This window comes from Salmo trutta, chromosome 13, assembly GCF_901001165.1.
Source record: "Salmo trutta chromosome 13, fSalTru1.1, whole genome shotgun sequence".
Taxonomy (NCBI): domain Eukaryota; kingdom Metazoa; phylum Chordata; class Actinopteri; order Salmoniformes; family Salmonidae; genus Salmo; species Salmo trutta.
In genome coordinates this window covers 43,135,712-43,156,879 of record NC_042969.1, presented here as the reverse complement: position 1 = coordinate 43,156,879, position 21,168 = coordinate 43,135,712, and the positions used below count along the sequence as shown (strand labels likewise).

The window sequence follows — 21,168 nt, the reverse complement described above, 5'->3', positions numbered from 1 at the left end:
TACTTCTAGGCTCGACTACTGCAATGCTCTACTTTCCGGCTACCCAGATAAAGCACTAAACAAACTTCAGTTAGTGCTAAATACGGCTGCTAGAATCCTGACTAGAACCAAAAAATTTGATCATATTACTCCAGTGCTAGCCTCCCTACACTGGCTTCCTGTTAAGGCAAGGGCTGATTTCAAGGTTTTACTGCTAAACTACAAAGCATTACATGGGCTTGCTCCTACCTATCTTTCCGATTTGGTCCTGCCGTACATACCTACACGTACGCTACGGTCACAAGACGCAGGCCTCCTAATTGTCCCTAGAATTTCTAAGCAAACGGCTGGAGGTAGGGCTTTCTCCTATAGAGCTCCATTTTTATGGAATGGTCTGCCTACCCATGTGAGAGACGCAGACTCAGTCTCAACCTTTAAGTCTTTACTGAAGACTTATCTCTTCAGTAGGTCCTATGATTAAGTATAGTCTGGCCCAGGAGTGTGAAGGTGAACGGAAAGGCTGGAGCAACGAACCGCCCTTGCTGTCTCTGCCTTGTCGGTTCCCCTCTTCCCACTGGGATTCTCTGCCTCTAACCCTTTTACAGGGGCTGAGTCACTGACTTACTGGTGTTCTTCCATGCCGTCCATGTGAGGGGTGCGTCACTTGAGTAGGTTGAGCCACTGACGTGGTCTTCCTGTCTGGGTTGGCGCCCCCCCCCTTGGGTTGTGCCGTGGCGGAGATCTTTGTGGGCTATACTCGGCCTTGTCTTCGGACGGTAAGTTGGTGGTTGTAGATATCCCTCTAGTGGTGTGGGGGCTGTGCTTTGGCAAAGTGGGTGGGGTTATATCCTGCCTGTTTGGCCCTGTCCGGGGGTATCATCGGATGGGGCCACAGTGTCTTCTGATCCCTCCTGTCTCAGCCTCCAGTATTTATGCTGCAGTAGTTTATGTTTCGAGGGGCTAGGGTCAGTCTGTTACATCTGGAGTATTCTCTTGTCTTATCCGGTGTCCTGTGTGAATGTAAATATGCTCTCTCTAATTCTCTCTTTCTCTCTTTCTTTCTTTCTCTCGGAGGACCTGAGCCCTAGGACCATGCCTCAGGACTACCTGGCATGATGACTCCTTGCTGTCCCCAGTCCACCTGGCCATGCTGCTGCTCCAGTTTCAACTGTTCTGCCTGCGGCTACGGAACCCTGACCTGTTCACCGGACGTGCTTGTTGCACCCTCGACAATTACTATGATTATTATTATTTGACCATGCTGGTCATTTACGAACATTTTAACATCTTGACCATGTTCTGTTATAATATTCACCCGGCACAGCCAGAAGAGGACTGGCCACCCCTCATAGCCTGGTTCCTCTCTAGGTTTCTTCCTAGGTTTTTGGCCTTTCTCAGGAGTTTTTCCTAGGGAGTTTTTCCCAGCCACCGTGCTTCTTTCACATGCATTGCTTGCTGTTTGGGGTTTTAGGCTGGGTTTCTGTACAGGACTTTGAGATTTCAGCTGATGTACGAAGGGCTATATAAATAAATTTGATTTGATTTTGATTTGATTTGATCAATCAATAAAACAATCAATAAATCAAGCAAATGTATTTATAAAGCCCTTTTTACATCAGCCGATGTCACAAAGTGCTATACAGAAACCCAGCCTAAAACCCCAAACAGCAAGCAATGCAGATGTAGAAGCACGGCGGCTAGGAAAAACTCCCTAGAAAGGCAGGAACCTAGGAAGAAACCTAGAGAGGACCCAGGCTCTGAGGGGTGGCCAGTCCTCTTCTGGCTGTGCCGGGTGGAGATTATAACAGTACATGGCCAAGATGTTCAAACGTTCATAGATGACCAGCAGGGTCAAATAATAATAATAATCACAGTGGTTGTAGAGGGTGCAACAGGTCAGCACCTCAGGAGTAAATGTTTTTAAATGTCTGTAAATGTAAATGTCTGGCTTTTCATAGCCGATCATTCAGCGTTAGAGATAGCATGTGCGGTAGAGAGAGAGAGTCGAAAACAGCAGCTCTGGGACAAGGTAGCACGTCTGGTGAACAGGTCAGGGTTCCATAGCCGCAGGCAGAACAGTTGAAACTGGAGCAGCAGCACAACCAGGTGGACTGGGGACAGCAAGGAGTCATCAGGCCAGGTAGTCCTGAGGCATGGTCCTAGGGCTCAGGTACTCCGGGAGGGGAGAGGGAGAGAATTAGAGGGAGCATACTTAAATTCACACAGGACACAGCTTTGCACACTCTTGGCATTCTCTCAACCAGCTTCATGAGGTAGTCACCTATAATGCAGTCACCTAGAATGCATTTCAATTAACATGTGTGCCTTGTTAAAAGTTAATTTAATAAGTTTGAGCCAATCAATTGTGTCGTGACATGGTAGGGGTGGTATACAGAAGATAGCCCTATTTGGTAAAAGATCAAGTCCATATTATAGCAAGAACAGCTCAAATAAGCAAAGAGAAACGTCAGTCCATCATTCATTTAAGACATGAAGGTCACTCAATCCGGAAAATTTCAAGAACTTTGAAAGTTTCTACAAGTGCAGTCGCAAAAGCCATCAACCACTGTGATGACTGGCTCTCATGAGGACCTCCACAGGAAAGGAAGACCCAGAGTTACCTCCACTGCAGAGGATAAATTCATTAGAGTTACCAGCCTCAGATTACAGCCCAAATAAATTCTTCACAGAGTTCAAGTAACAGACACATCTCAACATAAACTGTTCAGAGGAGACTGCGTGAATCAGGCCTTCATGGTCGAATTGCTGCAAAGAAACCACTACTAAAGGACACCAATAATAAGAAGAGACTTGCTTGGTCCAAGAATCACAAGCAATGGACATTAGACCAGTGGAAATCTGTCCTTTTGTCTGATGAGTCTAGGTGATGGTGTGTGGGTGCAGAGTAGGTGAACGGATAATCTCTGCATGTGTGGTTCCCACCGTGAAGCATGGAAGAGGAGGTGTGATGGTGTGGGGGTGCTTTGCTGGCGAGACTGTCAGTGGTTAATTTAGAATTCAAGGCACACTTAACCAGCATGGCTATCACAGTATTCTGCAGAGTGAAGGAAAAGCAGCCAACAAGTGCTCAGCATATGTGGGAACTCCTTTTAAGACAGTTGAAAAACATTCCAGGTGAAGCTGGTTGAGAGAATACGAAGAGTGGGCAAAGCTGTCATCAAGAAAAAGGGTGGCTACATTGAAGAATCTCAAATTATTCAAATGTTTCTGACTGCTTGTATTCCTGTTGCTGTATTTATATTAGTGTATAGGCTATCAATATCTATTGTGAATATGTGGGTTTGGGAGGGAACAACTGTGGTACCAATCCTCTCCATGAAGTGGTAAGTGTCCCTGAGAAAGCTGAGGTGCCTGGTGGAGAGAGGGTTAATGTAATGGTCTATATACTGTGAAATGTTATAGGATTCACTATTACAATCAGATACAATGGGTCTACCTGGAAGAATTTCAAAGGGAATTGTCCATGTCTCTGGTTCATTGTGTACTTTTAGCAGTAGGTAGAATAGTCTGGGTTGTGGGGTGTCTGTACCGTAGAGAAAGTCCCGTTGTTTTGCTGTGATGTAGTGTTGGTCAAAGAGTTTTTATTATTGTCCTTAACTGTGTCTGTGGTTGTATACTGTTTTATATTGGTTTATAATGTTTGGTGATTGTCTATTGGCTTCATATGTATCGATGTTTATCTAGTATTACTATTTCTGAAACTTTATCTGCTGGTTTGATGACTATGTGTGGGTTATTTTACAGTTGTTTTGCCAGTCTTTCTATGTGTGTGAGGTTATCCTCACACACATTATCTGTCTGTATGAATTTGATAGTTGTGGAGTGTATTCTTCTCTGTTCTGATTAGTCTTCTGATTTTAACATCTATCTGGGAGGTTTTAGGTTAGGGTTAGGTTAGGGTTAGGGTAGGGTTAGGGTAGGGTTAGAGTTAAGGTAGGGTTAGGGTTAGGGTAGGGTTCGGGTTAGGGTAGGGTTAGGGTTAGGTTTTAGGCTAGGGTTGGGTTAGGTGTTAGGTTAGGGTTAACATTGTTAACCTGTTATGGCTAAGGGGCAGTATTTTCACGGCCGGATAAAATACGTATCCGATTTAATCTGATTATTACTCCTGCCCAGAAACTAGAATATGCATATAATTATTAGCTTTGGATAGAAATCACTCCAAAGTTTCTAAAACTGTTTGAATGGTGTCTGTGAGTATAACAGAACTCATTTGGCAGGCCAAAACCTGAGAAGATTCTGTACAGGAAGTACCCTGTCTGACCATTTCTTGCCCTTCTTGATTATCTCTATCCATTACAGGGGATCTCTGCTGTTACGTGACACTTCCTACGGCTCCCATGGGATCTCAGAAGGCGGCAAAAAGCTGAATCGTGGCTTTGCAGGCTCTGGCTGAAAAAAAGTAGCGCGTTTGGATAGTGACCAGTCACAGTACTATGAAACTCAGGCTCGTGCACGAGGGGATCCCATGCTTTTATTTTCTCTCTCTTTGTACGTATACACGCTTTCCCGGTCAGAATATTATCGCTTTTTTACGAGAAAAATGGCATAAAAATTGATTTTAAACAGCGGTTGACATGCTTCGAAGTACGGTAATGGAATATTTAGAAATCTTTTGTCACGAAATGCGCCATGCTCGTGACCCTTATTTACACTTCGGATAGTGTCTTGATCGCACGAACAAAACGCCGCTATTTGGATATAACTATGGATTATTTTGAACCAAACCAACATTTGTTATTGAAGTAGCAGTCCTGGGAGTGCATTCTGACAAGAACACCAAAGGTAATCAAACTTTTCTAATAGTAAATCGGAGTTTGGTCAGGGCTAAACTTGGTGGGTGTCTAAATAGCTAGCCGTGATGGCTGGGCTATCTACTCAGAATATTGCAAAATGTGCTTTCACCGAAAAGCTATTTTAAAATCGGACATATCGAGTGCATAGAGGAGTTCTGTATCTATAATTCTTAAAATAATTGTTATGTTTTTTGTGAACGTTTATCGTGAGTAATTTAGTAAATTCACCGGAAGTTTGCGGGGGGTATGCTAGTTCTGAACGTCACATGCTAATGTTAAAAAGCTGGTTTTTGATATAAATATGAACTTGATTGAACAAAACATGCATGCATTGTATAACATAATGTCCTAGGGTTGTCTAGATGTAAGAGGTTAACAACAACTTAGGTTAGGGTTAGGGTAGGGTTAGATTTTAAGTTAGGGTTAGGGTTTGGTTTTATGTTAGGTTAGGGTTAACATTGTTAAAAACAACTTAGGCTAGGGTTAGGTTAGGGTAAGGTTTTGTATAAAATACTTTAAAAAGCCAGTAGGTGTCCTCCTAGGATCATAAATGTAGGTTCTAAAATGACTGGGTGGCAGTACAGGATCAGATATGGTAAGAGATATATTCAACTATAGTGTTGTTTGATTATGTGAATATTAAACCAACATTATACATTGACTTGGTTTTATTGTTTTATTCTGTTAAAAAGGAGAGGAAAGGAAAGACAAAACTAAACATAATAAAACATGATGTATAAAATCTCATAAAACCATGTTATATTCCATCCATTGTCCTGTCTGTTAAAATCAATTTTCAGAACTTCTCATTCAGGCCATTTGGTGTTATTGACTGTGTGCTGGATCCACTCCCATTCTACCATCTTTCACTGTGTAGAGGGATTTAGGGTTAAGGTTAACATCAGCTTGACTGTGGTGGTATTGCTGCTCACTGTAGGGGTGGGGTTAGGTTTAGGGGTGGGGTGGGGTTAGGTTAGGGTTAGGAGTGTGGCCTATGGTAGTGCTGCTCACTGTAGGGGTGGGGTTAGGTTTAGGGGTGGGGTTAGGAGTGGGGCCTATGGTAGTGCTGCCCACTGTAGGGGTGGGGTTAGGAGTGGGGCTAGGGGTGGGGTTAGGGGTGGGGTTAGGGTTAGGTTTAGGGGTGGGGTTAGGGTTAGGGTTAGGGGTGGGGTTAGGATTAGGGCCTATGGTAGTGCTGCTCACTGTAGGTGTGGGGTTAGGTTGAGGGGTGGGGGGGTGGGGTTAGGATTAGGAGTGGGGTGGGGTGGGGTTAGGTTTAGGAGTGGGGTGGGGTTAGGTTTAGGAGTGGGGCCTATACCCGACAATAGAACATCATGCATTCAAGTGTTTGAACTTCTAACGCGTCTGCATGAACTTCTAACGCGGTTGCATGGGATTTGTCGGATATAAAGCTGCTGGGTTTCGTTGCATCCAAAGGTAGTGTAGGCGATAAGGTAACACAAGGAGCTGCTTGTGGACTTGACAGCTCTAATGCAGATCCACTTCCGACAAAACAACCGCCATACAGTGTCAACCAACGCTAATCTGATTGAATCGAGCCCTAGAACTTTCATATTGAGTTGTTTTCCTCTGTTTGCATGGATGTTGGCATACTGTGCATTCAGAATGTATTCAGACCCCTTGACCTTTTCCACATGTTGTTACATTACAGCCTTATTCTAAAATTGATTAAATAAATAAAAATCCTCATTAATCTACGCACAATATCCCATAATGACAAAGTGAAAACAGGTTTTTAGACATTTTTGCAAATGTATTAAAAATAAACAACAGAAACACCATATTTACATAAGTATTAACCTCTCTGGCGCAGGTGGGACGAATTCGTCCCACATACGTAACAGCCACTTGAATCCAGTGGCGCGATATTTGAAACGTTTGAAATACTATTACTTCAATTTCTCAAACATATGACTATTTTACAGCTATTTAACCTCTCTAGTACATGTGGGACGAACTCGTCCCACCTACGTAACAGCCACTGAAATCCAGTGGCGCGATTTTTGAATCGTTAGAAATGCTATAACTTCAATTTCTCAAACATATGACTATTTCACAGCTATTTAAAGACAAGAATCTCGTTAATCTAACCCCACTGTCCGATTTCAAAAAGGCTTTACAACAAAAGCAAAACATTAGATTATGTTAGCAGAGTACCCAGCCAGAAATAATCACACAGCCATTTTTCAAGCTAGCATATCATGTCACATAAACCCAAACCACAGCTAAATGCAGCACTAACCTTTTATAATCTTCATCAGATGACACACCTAGGACATTGTGTTATACAATACATGCATGTCTGTTCAATCAAGTTCATATTTATATCAAAAACCAGCTTTTTACATTAGCATGTGACGTTCAGAAAAAGCATAACCACCGCAAACTTCCGGTGAATTTACTAACAGTTTGCTAAATTACTCACGATAAACGTTCACAAAAAGCATAACAATTATTTTAAGAATTATAGATACATTACCCCTCTATGCACTCGATATGTCCGATTTTAAAATAGCTTTTCGGATGAAGCACATTTTGCAATAATCTAAGTACATAGCCCGGCATTACAGGGCTAGCTATTTAGATACCCACCCAGGTCAGCATCCACCAAAATCACATTTCCTATAAGAAAGATGTTCTTACCTTGCTTGTTCTTCATCAGAATACACTGCCAGGACTTCTACTTCAATAACAAATGTTGGTTTGGTCCCAAATAATCCATCGTTATGTTCCAACAGCGACGTTTTGTTCGTGAGTTCTAGAATGCTTTTTCGCGGTGTCGCGCATGGCGCATTGGCGTGTCAAAAATGTCTAAATATTCCATTACCGTACTTCGAAGCATGTCAACCGCTGTTTAAAACCAATTTTTATGCCATTTATGTCATAGAGAAGTGTTAATATTCCGACCGGGAGTATGCATTGAGCCTAAACAGCCGAATAAAATTTCTCCTCAGAAGCGACTCATGCACGCGCATCATTGAAAGGTCCTCCGAGCATCCACTTACAAAAGGCGATAATATATTTCAACCTGAGGTTCCCTCGTAAACCTTCAGTTATTTCGCGGGCTCTGAGAGCCTATTGGAGCCCTGGGAATTGTCACGTTACAGCTAAGATCCTTACTTTTCAATAAAAAGAGGTAAGACGCACGACTCCTTGTCAGACAGGGTACTTCCTGCTTGAAGCCTTGTCAGGTTTTTGCCTGCCATAGGAGTTCTGTTATACTCACAGACACCATTCAAACAGTTTTAGAAAATTCAGAGTGTTTTCTATCCAAACCTGAACAATAATATGCATATTCTAGCTTCTGAGTTGGTGTAGGAGGCCGTTAAAAATGGGAACATATTTTTTCCAAAATTCTCAATACTGCCCCCTATACCAAACAGGTTAAAGACAAGACTCTCGTTAATCTAACCACACTGTCCGATTTCAAAAAGGCTTTACAACGAAAGCAAAACATTAGATTATGTCAGGAGAGTGCCCAGCCAGAAATAATCAGACACCCATTTTTCAAGCTAGCATATAATGTCACAAAAACCCAAACCACAGCTAAATGCAGCACTAACCTTTTATGATCTTCATCAGATGACACACCTAGGACATTATGTTATACAATACATGCATGTCTGTTCAATCAAGTTCATATTTATATCAAAAACCAGCTTTTTACATTAGCATGTGACGTTCAGAAAAAGCATACCTCCCGCAAACTTCCGGGGAATTTACTAACAGTTTGCTAAATTACTCACGATAAACGTTCACAAAAAGCATAACAATTATTTTAAGAATTATAGATACATTACTCCTCTATGCACTCGATATGTTCGATTTTAAAATAGCTTTTCGGATGAAGCACATTTTGCAATATTCTAAGTACATAGCCCAGCCATCACGGGCTAGCTATTTAGACACCCGGCAAGATTAGCCTTCACCAAAATCATATTTCCTATAAGAAAAATGGCCTTACCTTTCCTGTTCTTCGTCAGAATGCACTCCCAGGACTTCTACTTCAATAACAAATGTAGGTTTGGTCCCAAATAATCCATCGTTATGTTCCATCAGCGACGTTTTGTTCTTGCGTTCTAGACACTATCAGAATTGTAAATCACGGTCGTGCGCATGGCGCAGAACGTGACAAAAAAATTCTAAATATTCCATTACCGTACTTCGAAGCATGTCAACCGCTGTTTAAAATCAATTTTTATGTAATTTATCTCGTAGAAAAGCGATAATATTCCGACCGGGAATCTGCAATAAGCTAAACAGCCGAATGAAAATACGCCACGGGGGCGAATCGCGCACGCGCCTAGTTCTATTGTCACCTAATGGGACACTTGGAAGAGGCAATAATGTGTTTCAGCCTGAGGCTGCCTCGTCATCGTTCAGGTTTTTCCCGGGTTCTGAGAGCCTATTGGAGCCCTAGGAATTGTCACGTTACAGCTAAGATCCTTACTCTTCAATAAACAGAGGCAAGAAGAACGACTCCTTGTCAGACAGGCCACTTCCTGCATGAAACCTTGTCAGGTTTTTGCCTGCCATAGGAGTTCTGTTATACTCACAGACACCATTCAAACAGTTTTAGAAACTTTAGGGTGTTTTCTATCCAAACCTGAACAATAATATGCATATTCTAGCTTCTGAGTTGGTGTAGGAGGCAGTTAAAAATGGGCACATATTTTTTCCAAAATTCCCAACAGGTTAAGACACTTTGCTATGAGATTCAAAATTGAGCTCAGGTGCATCCTGTTCCCATTGATCATCGTTGAGATGTTTCTACAACTTGATTGGAGTCCACCTGTGGTAAATTCAATTGATTGGACATGATTTGGAAAGGCACACACCTGTCTATATAAAGTCCCACAGTTGACAGTGTATGTTAGAGCAAAAATCAAGCCACAAGGTCGAAGGAATTGTCCGTAGAGCTCCGAAACAGGATTATGTCGAGGCACAGATCTAAGAAGGGTACCAAAACATTCGGCAGCATTGAAGGTCCCCAAAAACACAGTGGCCTCCATCATTCTTAAATGGAAGAAGTTTGGAACCACCAACACTCTTCCTAGAGCTAGCCGCCCGGCCAAACTGAGCAATCGGGGAGAAGAGCCTTGGTCAAGGAGGTGACCAAGAACCCGATGGTCATTCTGACTGAGCTCAAGAGTTCTTCTGTGGAGAAGGGAGAACCTTCCAGAAGGACAACCATCTCTGCAGCACTCCACCAATCAGGCCTTTATGGTAGACTGGCCAGACGGAAGCCACTCCTCAGTAAAAGGCACATGACAGCCTGCTTGGAGTTTGACAAAAGGCACATAAAGACTCAGATAAAACCAAGATGAAACTCTTTGACTTGAATGCCAAGCGTCATGTTGGGGATGCTGGTATGATGGTGACCAAACTGGTCCATGTTGGGGAGGCTGGTATGATGGTGACCAAACTGGTCCATGTTGGTCAAACTGGTCTTACCACGCCCATCATTATTATATTTCCCAGAATGCTCTATTGTAATTGTTTCAATATCTTTTTTGTTTGTTGTGTTTTTGCTTTGACTGATTAATTAATCTTATGCTACACAAAGACAAATCTAGAGGCGAAAGATAAATAATATCCATTTCTCTAAACTATTGCACCCGTTACTGAAATGGTTGTTCCAGTGTAGATGGTTTAGGTGATGTGATTTATTCATCTTTCTAACCCTGACAGTCATTCTGAATACATGATGTGGGTGAAGAAAAATTCCAGTTGTTGGATATCCCTAATAGGAATTAGAAATCACTTTGCAAGCCTACATGATGTGATTTGAGACCAGCTTATGCTGCAAAAACACTGCTAAGGCACCACGAAAACACTGCTAAGGCACCACGAAACGCTGCTAAGGCACCGCGAAAACGCTGCTAAGGCACCACGAAAACACTGCTAAGGCACCGCGAAAACGCTGCTAAGGCACCGCGAAAACGCTGCTAAGGCACCACGAAACGCCAGCCAAACCAGCTCCTATGCTGGACCAGCCTATATGGACCCCAAAAGGAGCCTTGGATCCCCCAAAATTTTATTTCGATTTCTGAGCACACTTGTTTTCCTTAGAAATTATTACAATAGCCACTACACCAAAAGACATGTGTAACTGTGTGTATTGTTGTCAGACAGGACCATACAGCACTGAATGAGAGAACATTTGACTTGTCTATTAATCAGCTACCAAAAAGTAAAACTTAAATTCATCATAAAAATTCATAGTTGATATTTACGCCTATTGTAAATGTGTTTGCAGGTCTATATTTACAAGATGCATTAAAAGTATGTAAGACAACTGATTACTTGTATTCCACATTTTTGCAATATCAGCGCTTGCAATATTGGGTTCCATGAGTTTCTGTAGCCATCCCCTTCCAGCCAGGCATTATTAGTCCCACAACATCATTCAACCATCCATTTGACAAATGGGAGACATTAGAGATGTGAAAAGACATGGTTGTGTTTTGTTCTACCTTGGGTAGGGGTATCTAAAAAATGTGGAGGCCTTGCCACTAGCCTATACAGTTTCTAGACAGTCAATGTGAGTGATAACATCAACGCACAACGCTGTTATAACCAGTAAAACAACTCTCAGATCTTTATTGTACATAAAAATAAGACTATTATGGTGAGGCAGAGAAGAGAGAAGAAGAGAGGAGAGATTTCTGATCATATGGATTATATTCATACTATGGCACCAAGATGAACAAACATTCTGACCAGTATATGTGTGAATCTGAATAGAGTAGTTAGCGGTATACAGACATGTTTACAATAATACATCACCTCTCTGCTTCCGTTACAGATGTATATTTTGGCCTGTTATATTTGTGTTACTTCATGTTATCCTTTTTCCTCTCTATCAAAACAAGCAGATCAAAACATTAAGTCACAGGGCCTCAGGCATAAAACAACTAGCATCTAGGTGTCTGTAGAAGGAGAACATGGTCAGATTGCTGAGAAGAGGGGAGGGACAGGAAGAAGTAGACAGGAGGACAGCTGGGACATTTGGAGAGAGGAGGAAGGCAACATTGTTATGTTTAACATTAGAGAGAAGTGCTACTCTGATAGTACATCCTGTATTCTAGAGGACATGCATTCAGACTGGAGCATCATGACATCAGGTGTGGAGACATTCAGACAACAGGCTTTAAGGCCAGCGGAGGGACTCATGGGTACCCAGCATGCTCTGCTTCAGTACCTCCTCACACCCAGCTGATAAGGCACAGCTGAAGCATGAGATACAACAAAACTAAACTAATCATCTGGAAAGAACCCCCTGACCTCTAACAAAGTGAGAATGATATGGTATGGTCTGCCCAGCAGGCTCTGGCTTGGTCATGGTCTGGTCTGGTCTGGTCTGGGGTTGGAGGAAGGAGCACTGTGGAACTATTGCTGCTCTCTCTTGGCTAGAGCCTCAGCCTCCTACAGAGAGAAATATGAAGAGAGAGCGGGAGGGAGAGAGAGGTGGGGAAAGGAGAGTGAGATTGGGGAGAGCGAGAGAGAGGGAGGGGGATAGAGAGAGAGGTATAGAGAATGGGGAAGCGGAGAGAGAGAGACAGGTGTAGAGTGGAAAAGGGGAGAGAGAGAGTGGGGCGGGACAGAAAGAGAGAGAGAGGGAGAGAGAGGTGGCAAGAGTGGGGAAGGGGAGAGAGAGAGTGGGGAGGGGGAAAGAGGTGTGGTGAATTTTAGTAGGAAAGTCTGTTGGTTTTAACAGCTTCAGTGTGACCAAAGAAAGCCCCTGTATCTCCATGGTGATAGACACACCTCCCTGAACTTCCCTGAGTGGCAGAGAGGGGGAGCCAGGGTGCAGAGACAGACAGACAAAGAGAGGAGGGCTGGGGTAGGCGTATACAGGCTTGAAGTTGGGTTTGATAATATACAGATGTGTAACTGATAGAAGACAGAATGTGACTGGTGTGGATATGGTTAAGTGTTAATTCATGTGAGGGGTGTGGTTATGGTTAAGTGTTAATTCATGTGAGGGGTGTGTGGTTATGGTTTGTGTGAGGTATTTGCATTTATTATGGATCCCCATTAGTTCCTGCCAAGGCAGCAGCTACTCTTCCTGGGGTTTATTATGGATCCCCATTAGTTCCTGCCAAGGCAGCAGCTACTCTTCCTGGGGTTTATTATCGATCCCCATTAGTTCCTGCCAAGGCAGCAGCTACTCTTCCTGGGGTTTATTATGGATCCCCATTAGTTCCTGCCAAGGCAGCAGCTACTCCTCCTGGGCTTTATCATGGATCCCCATTAGTTCCTGCCAAGGCAACAGCTACTCTTCCTGGGGTCCAGCAACATTAAGACAGCTACACATTTTTAAAAACATTACAATACATTCAGAACAGAATTCACAACACACTGTGTGCCCTCAGGCCACTACTCTACTACCACATATCTACAACACAAAATCCATGTGTACGTGTGTGTATAGTGCGTATGTTATCGTTTGTGTGTGTATGCATGTGTCTGTGCGTATGTTTGTGTTGCTTCACAGTCCCCGCTTCCATAAGGTGTATTTTTATCTGTTTTTTAATCTGATTCTACTGGTTGCATCAGTTACCTGATGTGGAATAGAGTTCCATGTAGTCATAGCTTTATGTAGTACTGTGAGCCTCCCATAGTCTGTTCTGGACTTGGGGACTGTGAAGAGACCTCTGACGGCATGTCTTGTGGGGTATGCATGGGTGTCTGAGCTGTGTGCCAGTAGTTTAGACAGACAGCTCGGTGCATTCAACATGTCAATAACTCTCACAAATACAAGTAGTGATGAAGTCAATCTCTCCTCCACTTTGAGCCAGGAGAGATTGACATGCATATTATTAATATTAGCTCTCTGTGTACATCCAAGGGCCAGCCGTGCTGCCCTGTTCTGAGCCAATTGTGGCACCTCATTGTGGCACCTGACCACTCGACTGAGCAGTAGTCCAGGTACGACAAAACTAGGACCTGTAGGACATGCCTTGTTGATAGTGCTGTTAAGAAGGCAGAGCATCGCTTTATTATGGACAGACTTCTCCCCATCTTAGCTACTATTGTATCAATATGCTTTGACCATGACAGTTTGCAATCCAGGGTTACTCAAAGCAGTTTAGTCACCTCAACTTGCTCAATTTCCACATGATTCATTACAAGATTTAGTTGAGGTTTAGGGTTTAGTAAATGATTTGTCCCAAATACAATGCTTTTAGTTTTTGAAATATTTAGTTCTAACTTATTCCTTGCCACCCATTCTGAAACTAACTGCAGCTCTTTGTTAAGTGTACCTTGGACTAAAGTTGATGTTAGAGTGTGTTACCTTAGAGCCTGGTGGGGTGCTCAGCCCCAGACAGAGGATGTGGGTGGGACTGCCAATCCTCTGAGGTTTTAGCCTACTATAGTAACTGACTGTAGGCCTAGAACGCTCATGTAGCCTAATATAATAGTATGTCTTGCAGTAAAATGATACAGAATGGCGCCGCAAGGGATGGCTGCCGTTTTACGGGCTCCTAACCAATTGCGCTATTTTCTGTGTTTTTTCGCAGTTTGTATCTTATTTTGTACATAATGTTGATGCTACCGTCTCGTATGACCGAAAAAAGCTTCTGGATATCAGAACAGCGATTACTTACCTCAAACTGGACAAAGATTTTTTCTTTAATGAGTCTGACAGGAAGGATATAATGCTGTCTATTTACCATCACAAACCGAAGCTGGCACTAAGACCGCACTCAACGAGCTGTATAAGGCCATAAGCAAACAGGAAAACGCTCATCCAGAAGTGACGCTCCTAGTGACAGGGACTTTAGTGCAGGCAAACTTAAATCCGTTTTACCTAATTTCTACCAGCATGTCACGTCCAACCAGAGGAAAAAAACCTAGACCACCTTTACTCCACACACATAGACACGTACAAAGCTCTCCCTCACCCTCCAAAATCGGATCATATATCCTCCTGGTTCCTGCTTACAAGCAAAAACTAAAGCAGGAAGTACCAGTGACTCGCTCAATACAGAAGTGGTCAGCTGACACGGATGCTACATTACAGGACTGTTTTGCTAGCACAAAATGGAATATGTTCCGGGAGTCAACCAATGGCATTGAGGGCCCTACAGGTCCTGTTACTGAGAGCCCTAGAACCCTACAGGTCCTGGTACTGAGAACCCTACACCTTCAGGTACTGAGAGCCCTACAGGTCCTGTTACTGAGAGCCCTAGAACCCTACAGGTCCTGGTACTGAGAACCCTACACGTCCTGGCTCTGAGAGCCCTACACGTCCTGGCTCAGCCTGCAGAAATGGAATAGAAAACCTTACAGATTTCAACTAGATGGCTGATTATTGATGAATTCATTCTATCGGTTTATTCTGGTGAGCACTGCTTTATTTAACAAGTAATGACAGAATTTAAGCTGCATGTAGGCCTTTCTAATTATAGACAAGTTGGCTAACAAATAGCCTACAAAATGTGGAAAAATATATGTAGAAAAATCTCTAAAATAGAGGAAAAAGTAGACTGAGTAGGCAGAGATGACTGGCCGGGACCTTGACACACGCGGCCAGCAGTGGACAACTCAATCAATTCAGGCTACAAGTGTGCCTAAAGACAATAACCATCTCTCATTAGACTTTTTCTGTCTATTTCCATTGATCTGTTCTAGATGCTGGAATCATTATAGAGTGGATGGAACGTGTGCAGGTAGTCTGCTTTTTTAAAGTGATTTGTCTGACAACCAGATGAAAACATCATGCATAGTTGTGTTCATGCCACATTAAAAGTTCATACATTTGTACTGTTAAATGATCATAGGAAGTCCCACAACTCCTGTCAAAAAATAGTTCCGCCGTCCCTGGCCCCAGGAAAGGATAGTTAATGTAGGGGTTAGGGACTAGGGGTTAGGGACTAGGGTGTAGGGGTTAGGGACTAGGGTGTAAGGACTAGGGGTTAGGGACTAGGGTGTATGGGTTAGGGACTATGGTGTAGGGGTTAGGGACTAGGGTGTAGGGGTTAGGGGTTCGGGACTAGGGTGTAGGGTTAGGGTGTAGGGGTTAGGGACTAGGGGTTAGGGACTAGGGGTTAGAGACTAGGGGTTAGGGACTAGGGGTTAGGGACTAGGGTGTAGGGACTAGGGGTTAGGGACTAGGGTGTAGGGACTAGGGTGTAGGGACTAGGGGTTAGGGACTAGGGTGTAGGGGTTAGGGACTAGGGGTTAGGGACTAGGGTGTAGGGACTAGGGGTTAGGGACTAGGGGTTAGGGACTAGGGTGTAGGGGTTAGGGTGTAGGGGTTAGGGACTAGGGTGTAAGGGTTAGGGACTAGGGTGTATGGGTTAGGGACTATAGTGTAGGGGTTAGGGACTAGGGTGTAGGGGTTAGGGACTAGGGTTAGGGACTAGGGTGTAGGGACTAGGGGTTAGAGGTTCAGGACTAGGGTGTAGGGGTTAGGGACTAGGGTGTAGGGACTAGGGTGTAGGGGTTTGGGACTAGGGTGTAGGGGTTAAGGACTAGGGGTTAGGGACTAGGGTGTAGGGGTTAGGGACTAGGGTGTAGGGACTAGGGGTTAGGGACTAGGGGTTAGGGACTAGGGTGTAGGGGTTAGGGACTAGGGGTTAGGGACTAGGGTGTAGGGGTTAGGGACTAGGGTGTAGGGACTAGGGTATAGGGGTTAGGGACTAGGGTGTAGGGACTAGGGTGTCTGTCCTCGTGCTCCTAGATCTTAGTGCTGCTTTTGATACCATCGATCACCACATTCTTTTGGAGAGATTGGAAACCCAAATTGGTCTACATGGACAAGTTCTGGCCTGGTTTAGGTCTTATCTGTCAGAAAGATATCAGTTTGCCTCTGTGAATGGTTTGTCCTCTGACAAATCAACTGTAAATTTCGGTGTTCCTCAAGGTTCCGTTTTAGGACCACTATTGTTTTCACTATATATTTTACCTCTTGGGGATGTTATTCGAAAACATAATGTTAAATTTCACTGCTATGCGGATGACACACAGCTGTACATTTCAATGAAACATGGTGAAGCCCCAAAATTGCCCTCGCTAGAAGCCTGTGTCTCAGACATAAGGACGTGGATGGCTGCAAACTTTCTACTCTTAAACTCAGACAAAACAGAGATGCTTGTTCTAGGTCGCAAGAAACAAAGAGATCTTCTGTTGAATCTGACAATTAATCTTGATGGTTGTACAGTCGTCTCAAATAAAACTGTGAAGGACCTCGGCGTTACTCTGGACCCTGATCTCTCTTTTGAAGAACATATCAAGACTGTTTCAAGGACAGCCTTTTTCCATCTACGTAACATTGCAAAAATCAGAAACTTTCTGTCCAAAAATGACGCAGAAAAATTCATCCATGCCTTTGTTACTTCTAGGTTGGACTACTGCAATGCTCTACTTTCCGGCTACCCGGATAAAGCACTAAATAAACTTCAGTTAGTGCTAAATACGGCTGCTAGAATCCTGACTAGAACCAAAAAATTTGATCATATTACTCCAGTGCTAGCCTCCCTACACTGGCTTCCTGTTAAGGCAAGGGCTGATTTCAAGGTTTTACTGCTAACCTACAAAGCATTACATGGGCTTGCTCCTACCTATCTTTCCGATTTGGTCCTGCCGTACCTAACTACACGTACGCTACGGTCACAAGACGCGGGCCTCCTAATTGTTGCTAGAATTTCTAAGCAAACAGCTGGAGGCAGGGCTTTCTCCTATAAAGCTAAATTTTTATGGAATAGTCTGCCTACTCAGTCTCAACCTTTAAGTCTTTACTGAAGACATATCTCTTCAGTAGGTCCTATGATTAAGTGTAGTCTGGCCCAGGGGTGTGAAGGTGAATGGAAAGGCTGGAGCAACGAACCGCCCTTGCTGTCTCTGCCTGGCCGGTTTCCCCTCTTCCACTGGGATTCTCTGCCTCTACCCCTATTACGGGGGCTGAGTCACTGGCTTACTGGTGTTCTTCCGTGCCGTCCCTGGGAGGGGTGCGTCACTTGAGTGGGTTGAGTCACTGATGTGGTCTTCCTGTCTGGGTTGGCGCCCCCCCTTGGGCTGTGCCGTGGCGGAGATCTTTGTGGGCTATACTCGGCCTTGTCCCGGGATGGTATGTTGGTGGTGGGAGATATCCCTCCAGTGGTGTGGAGGCTGTGCTTTGGCAAAGTGGGTGGGGTTATATCCTACCTGTTTGGCCCTGTCCGGGGGTTTCATCGGATGGGGCCACAATGTCTCCTGACCCCTCCTGTCTCAGCCTCCAGTATTTATGCTGCAGTAGTTTATGTGTCGAGGGGCTAGGGTCAGTCTGTCACATCTGGAGTATTTCTCTTGTCTTTTCCGGTGTCCTGTGTGAATTTAAATATGCTCTCTCTAATTCTCTCTTTCTCTTTCTTTCTTTCTTTCTCTCTCTCGGAGGACCTGAGCCCTAGGACCATGCCTCAGGACTACCTGGCTTGATGACTCCTTGCTGTCCCTGTTCACCTGGCCGTGCTGCTGCTCCAGTTCCAACTGTTCTGCCTGCATCTATGGAACCCTGACCTGTTCACCGGACTTGCTACCTGTCCCAGACCTGTTGTCCCAGACCTGCTGGAACCCTGACCTATTCACCGGACGTGCTACCTGTCCCAGACCTGCTGTTTTCAACTCTCTAGAGACAGCAGGAGCGGTAGAGATACTCTCAAAGATTGGCTATGAAAAAGCCAACTGACACTTACTCTTGTGTTACTGACTTGTTGCACCCTCGACAACAACTATTATTATTATTATTTGACAATGCTGGTCATTTATGAACATTTGAACATCTAGGCCATGTGCTGCTATAATCTCCACCCGGCACAGCCAGAAGAGGACTGGCCAGCCCTCATAGCCTGGTTCCTCTCTAGGTTTCTTCCTAGGTTTTGGCCTTTCTAGGGAGTTTTTCCTAGCCACCGTGCTTCTACACCTGCATTGCTTGCTGTTTGGGGTTTTAGGCTGTGTTTCTGTACAGCACTTTGTGATATCAGCTGATGTAAGAAGGGCTATATAAATACATTTGGTTTGATTTGATTTGTAGGGGTTAGGGACTAGGAAGTAGGGACTAAGGTGTAGGGGTTAGGGACTAGGGTGTAGGGACTAAGGTGTAGGGGTTAGGGACTAGGGTGTAGGGGTTAGGGACTAGGGGTTAGAGACTAAGGGGTAGGGACTAGGGGTTAGGGACTAGGGGTTAGGGACTAGGGTGTAGGGGTTAGGGACTAGGGGTTAGGGACTAGGGTGTAGGGGTTAGGGACTAGGGGTTAGGGACTAGGGTGTAGGGGTTAGGGACTAGGGGTTAGGGACTAGGGTGTAGGGGTTAGGGACTAGGGTGTAGGGACTAAGGCGTAGGGGTTAGGGACTAGGGTGTAGTGGTTAGAGACTAGGGGTTAGGGACTAGGGTGTAGGGACTAGGGGTTAGGGTGTAGGGGTTAGGGACTAGGGTGTAAGGACTAGGGGTTAGGGACTAGGGTGTAGGGGTTAGGGACTAGGGTGTAGGGGTTAGGGACTAAGGGTTAGGGGTTAGGGTGTAGGGACTAGGGTGTAGGGATTAGGGACTAGGGTGTAGGGGTTAGGGACTAGGGGTTAGGGACTAGGGTGTAGGGAATAGGGGTTAGGGGTTCGGGACTAGGGTGTAGGGGTTAGGGACTAGGGGTTAGGAACTAGGGTGTAGGGACTAGGGGTTAGGGACTAGGGTATAGGGGTTAGGGACTAGGGGTTAGAGACTAGGGGACAGGGACTAGGGTGTAGGAGTTAGGGACTAGGGGTTAGGGACTAGGGTGTAGTGGTTAGAGACTAGGGGTTAGGGACTAGGGTGTAGGGACTAGGGGTTAGGGTGTAGAGGTTAGGGACTAGGGGTTAGGGACTAGGGTGTAAGGACTAGGGGTTAGGGACTAGGGTGTAGGGGTTAGGGACTAGGGTGTAGGGGTTAGGGACTAAGGGTTAGGGGTTAGGGTGTAGAGGTTAGGGACTAGGGTGTAGGGGTTAGGGACTAGGGGTTAGGGACTAGGGTGTAGGGGTTAGGGACTAGGGTGTAGGGAATAGGGGTTAGGGGCCCCCGACTAGGGTGTAGGGGTTAGGGACTAGGGGTTAGGGACTAGGGGTTAGGGACTAGGGGTTAGGGACTAGGGTGTAGGGACTAGGGGTTAGGGACTAGGGGTTAGAGACTAGGGGACAGGGACTAGGGTGTAGGAGTTAGGGACTAGGGGTTAGGGACTAGGGTGTAGGGGTTAGGGACTAGGGGTTAGGGACTAGGTGTTAGGGACTAGGGTGTAGGGGTTAGGGACTAAGGGTTAGGGGTTAGGGTGTAGAGGTTAGGGACTAGGGTGTAGGGGTTAGGGACTAGGGGTTAGGGACTAGGGTGTAGGGGTTAGGGACTAGGGTGTAGGGAATAGGGGTTAGGGGCCCCCGACTAGGGTGTAGGGGTTAGGGACTAGGGGTTAGGGACTAGGGGTTAGGGACTAGGGACTAGGGGTTAGGGACTAGGGTGTAGGGACTAGGGGTTAGGGACTAGGGGTTAGAGACTAGGGGACAGGGACTAGGGTGTAGGAGTTAGGGACTAGGGGTTAGGGACTAGGGTGTAGGGGTTAGGGACTAGGGTGTAGGGGTTAGGGACTAGGGGTTAGGGACTAGGTGTTAGGGACTAGGGTGTAGGGGTTAGGGACTAGGGGTTAGGGACTAGGGTGTAGAGGTTAGGATGTAGGGGTTAGGGACTAGGGTGTAGGGGTTAGGGACTAGGGTGTAGGGGTTTGGGACTAGGGTGTAGGGGTTTGGGACTAGGGTGTAGGGGTTCGGGACTAGGGTGTAGGGGTTAGGGACTAGGGGTTAGGGACTAGGGTGTAGGGATTAGGGACTAGGGTGTAGGGGTTAGGGACTAGGGTGTAGGGGTTAGGTACTAGAGTGTAGGGGTTAGGGACTAGGGTGTAAGGGTTAGGGACTAGGGGTTAGAGTTTAGATCCAGGGGGAGCAGTGAGAGCCAGGAAATTATAGTTAATGTAGGGGTTAGGGACTAGGGTGTAGGGGTTAGAGTTTAGATCCAGGGGGAGCAGTGAGATCCAGGAAGAGTTAGGGATTAGGGTGTAGGGGTTAGGGACTACGTATTAAGGTGTAGGGGTTAGGGTACCTTAGATCCAGGAGGAGCGGTGAGACCCAGGAAAACGTAGACAACATTGTCTTCTCTGGCATCAAAGAACGCCTCGTAGTTCTGAAGGAGAGAGAGATAAACCCCTTATAAACCCTTCAGCCGTGTAGTTCTGAAGGAGAGAGAGATAAACCCCTTATAAACCCTACAGCCGTGTATTCTGAAGGAGAGAGAGATAAACCCTACAGCCGTGTATTTCTGAAGGAGAGAGATATAAACCCCTTATAAACCCTACAG

General features: G+C 45.0%; 1 protein-coding gene across 1 annotated transcript in view; it reads right to left on the bottom strand.

The window, feature by feature from the left end:
• Positions 1-11,387: 11,387 nt before the first annotated feature.
• The window catches only part of sh3bgrl (SH3 domain binding glutamate-rich protein like), a 48,167-nt gene continuing 38,386 nt past the window's right edge, over positions 11,388-21,168 (bottom strand). The window contains exons 3-4 of the mRNA XM_029772122.1: positions 20,914-20,994; positions 11,388-12,242 (exon numbers count right to left, since the gene is read on the bottom strand). Coding sequence (XP_029627982.1) covers positions 12,207-12,242; positions 20,914-20,994 — 117 coding nt within the window. The 3' untranslated portion in view covers positions 11,388-12,206. The remainder of the gene's footprint in view (positions 12,243-20,913; positions 20,995-21,168) is intronic.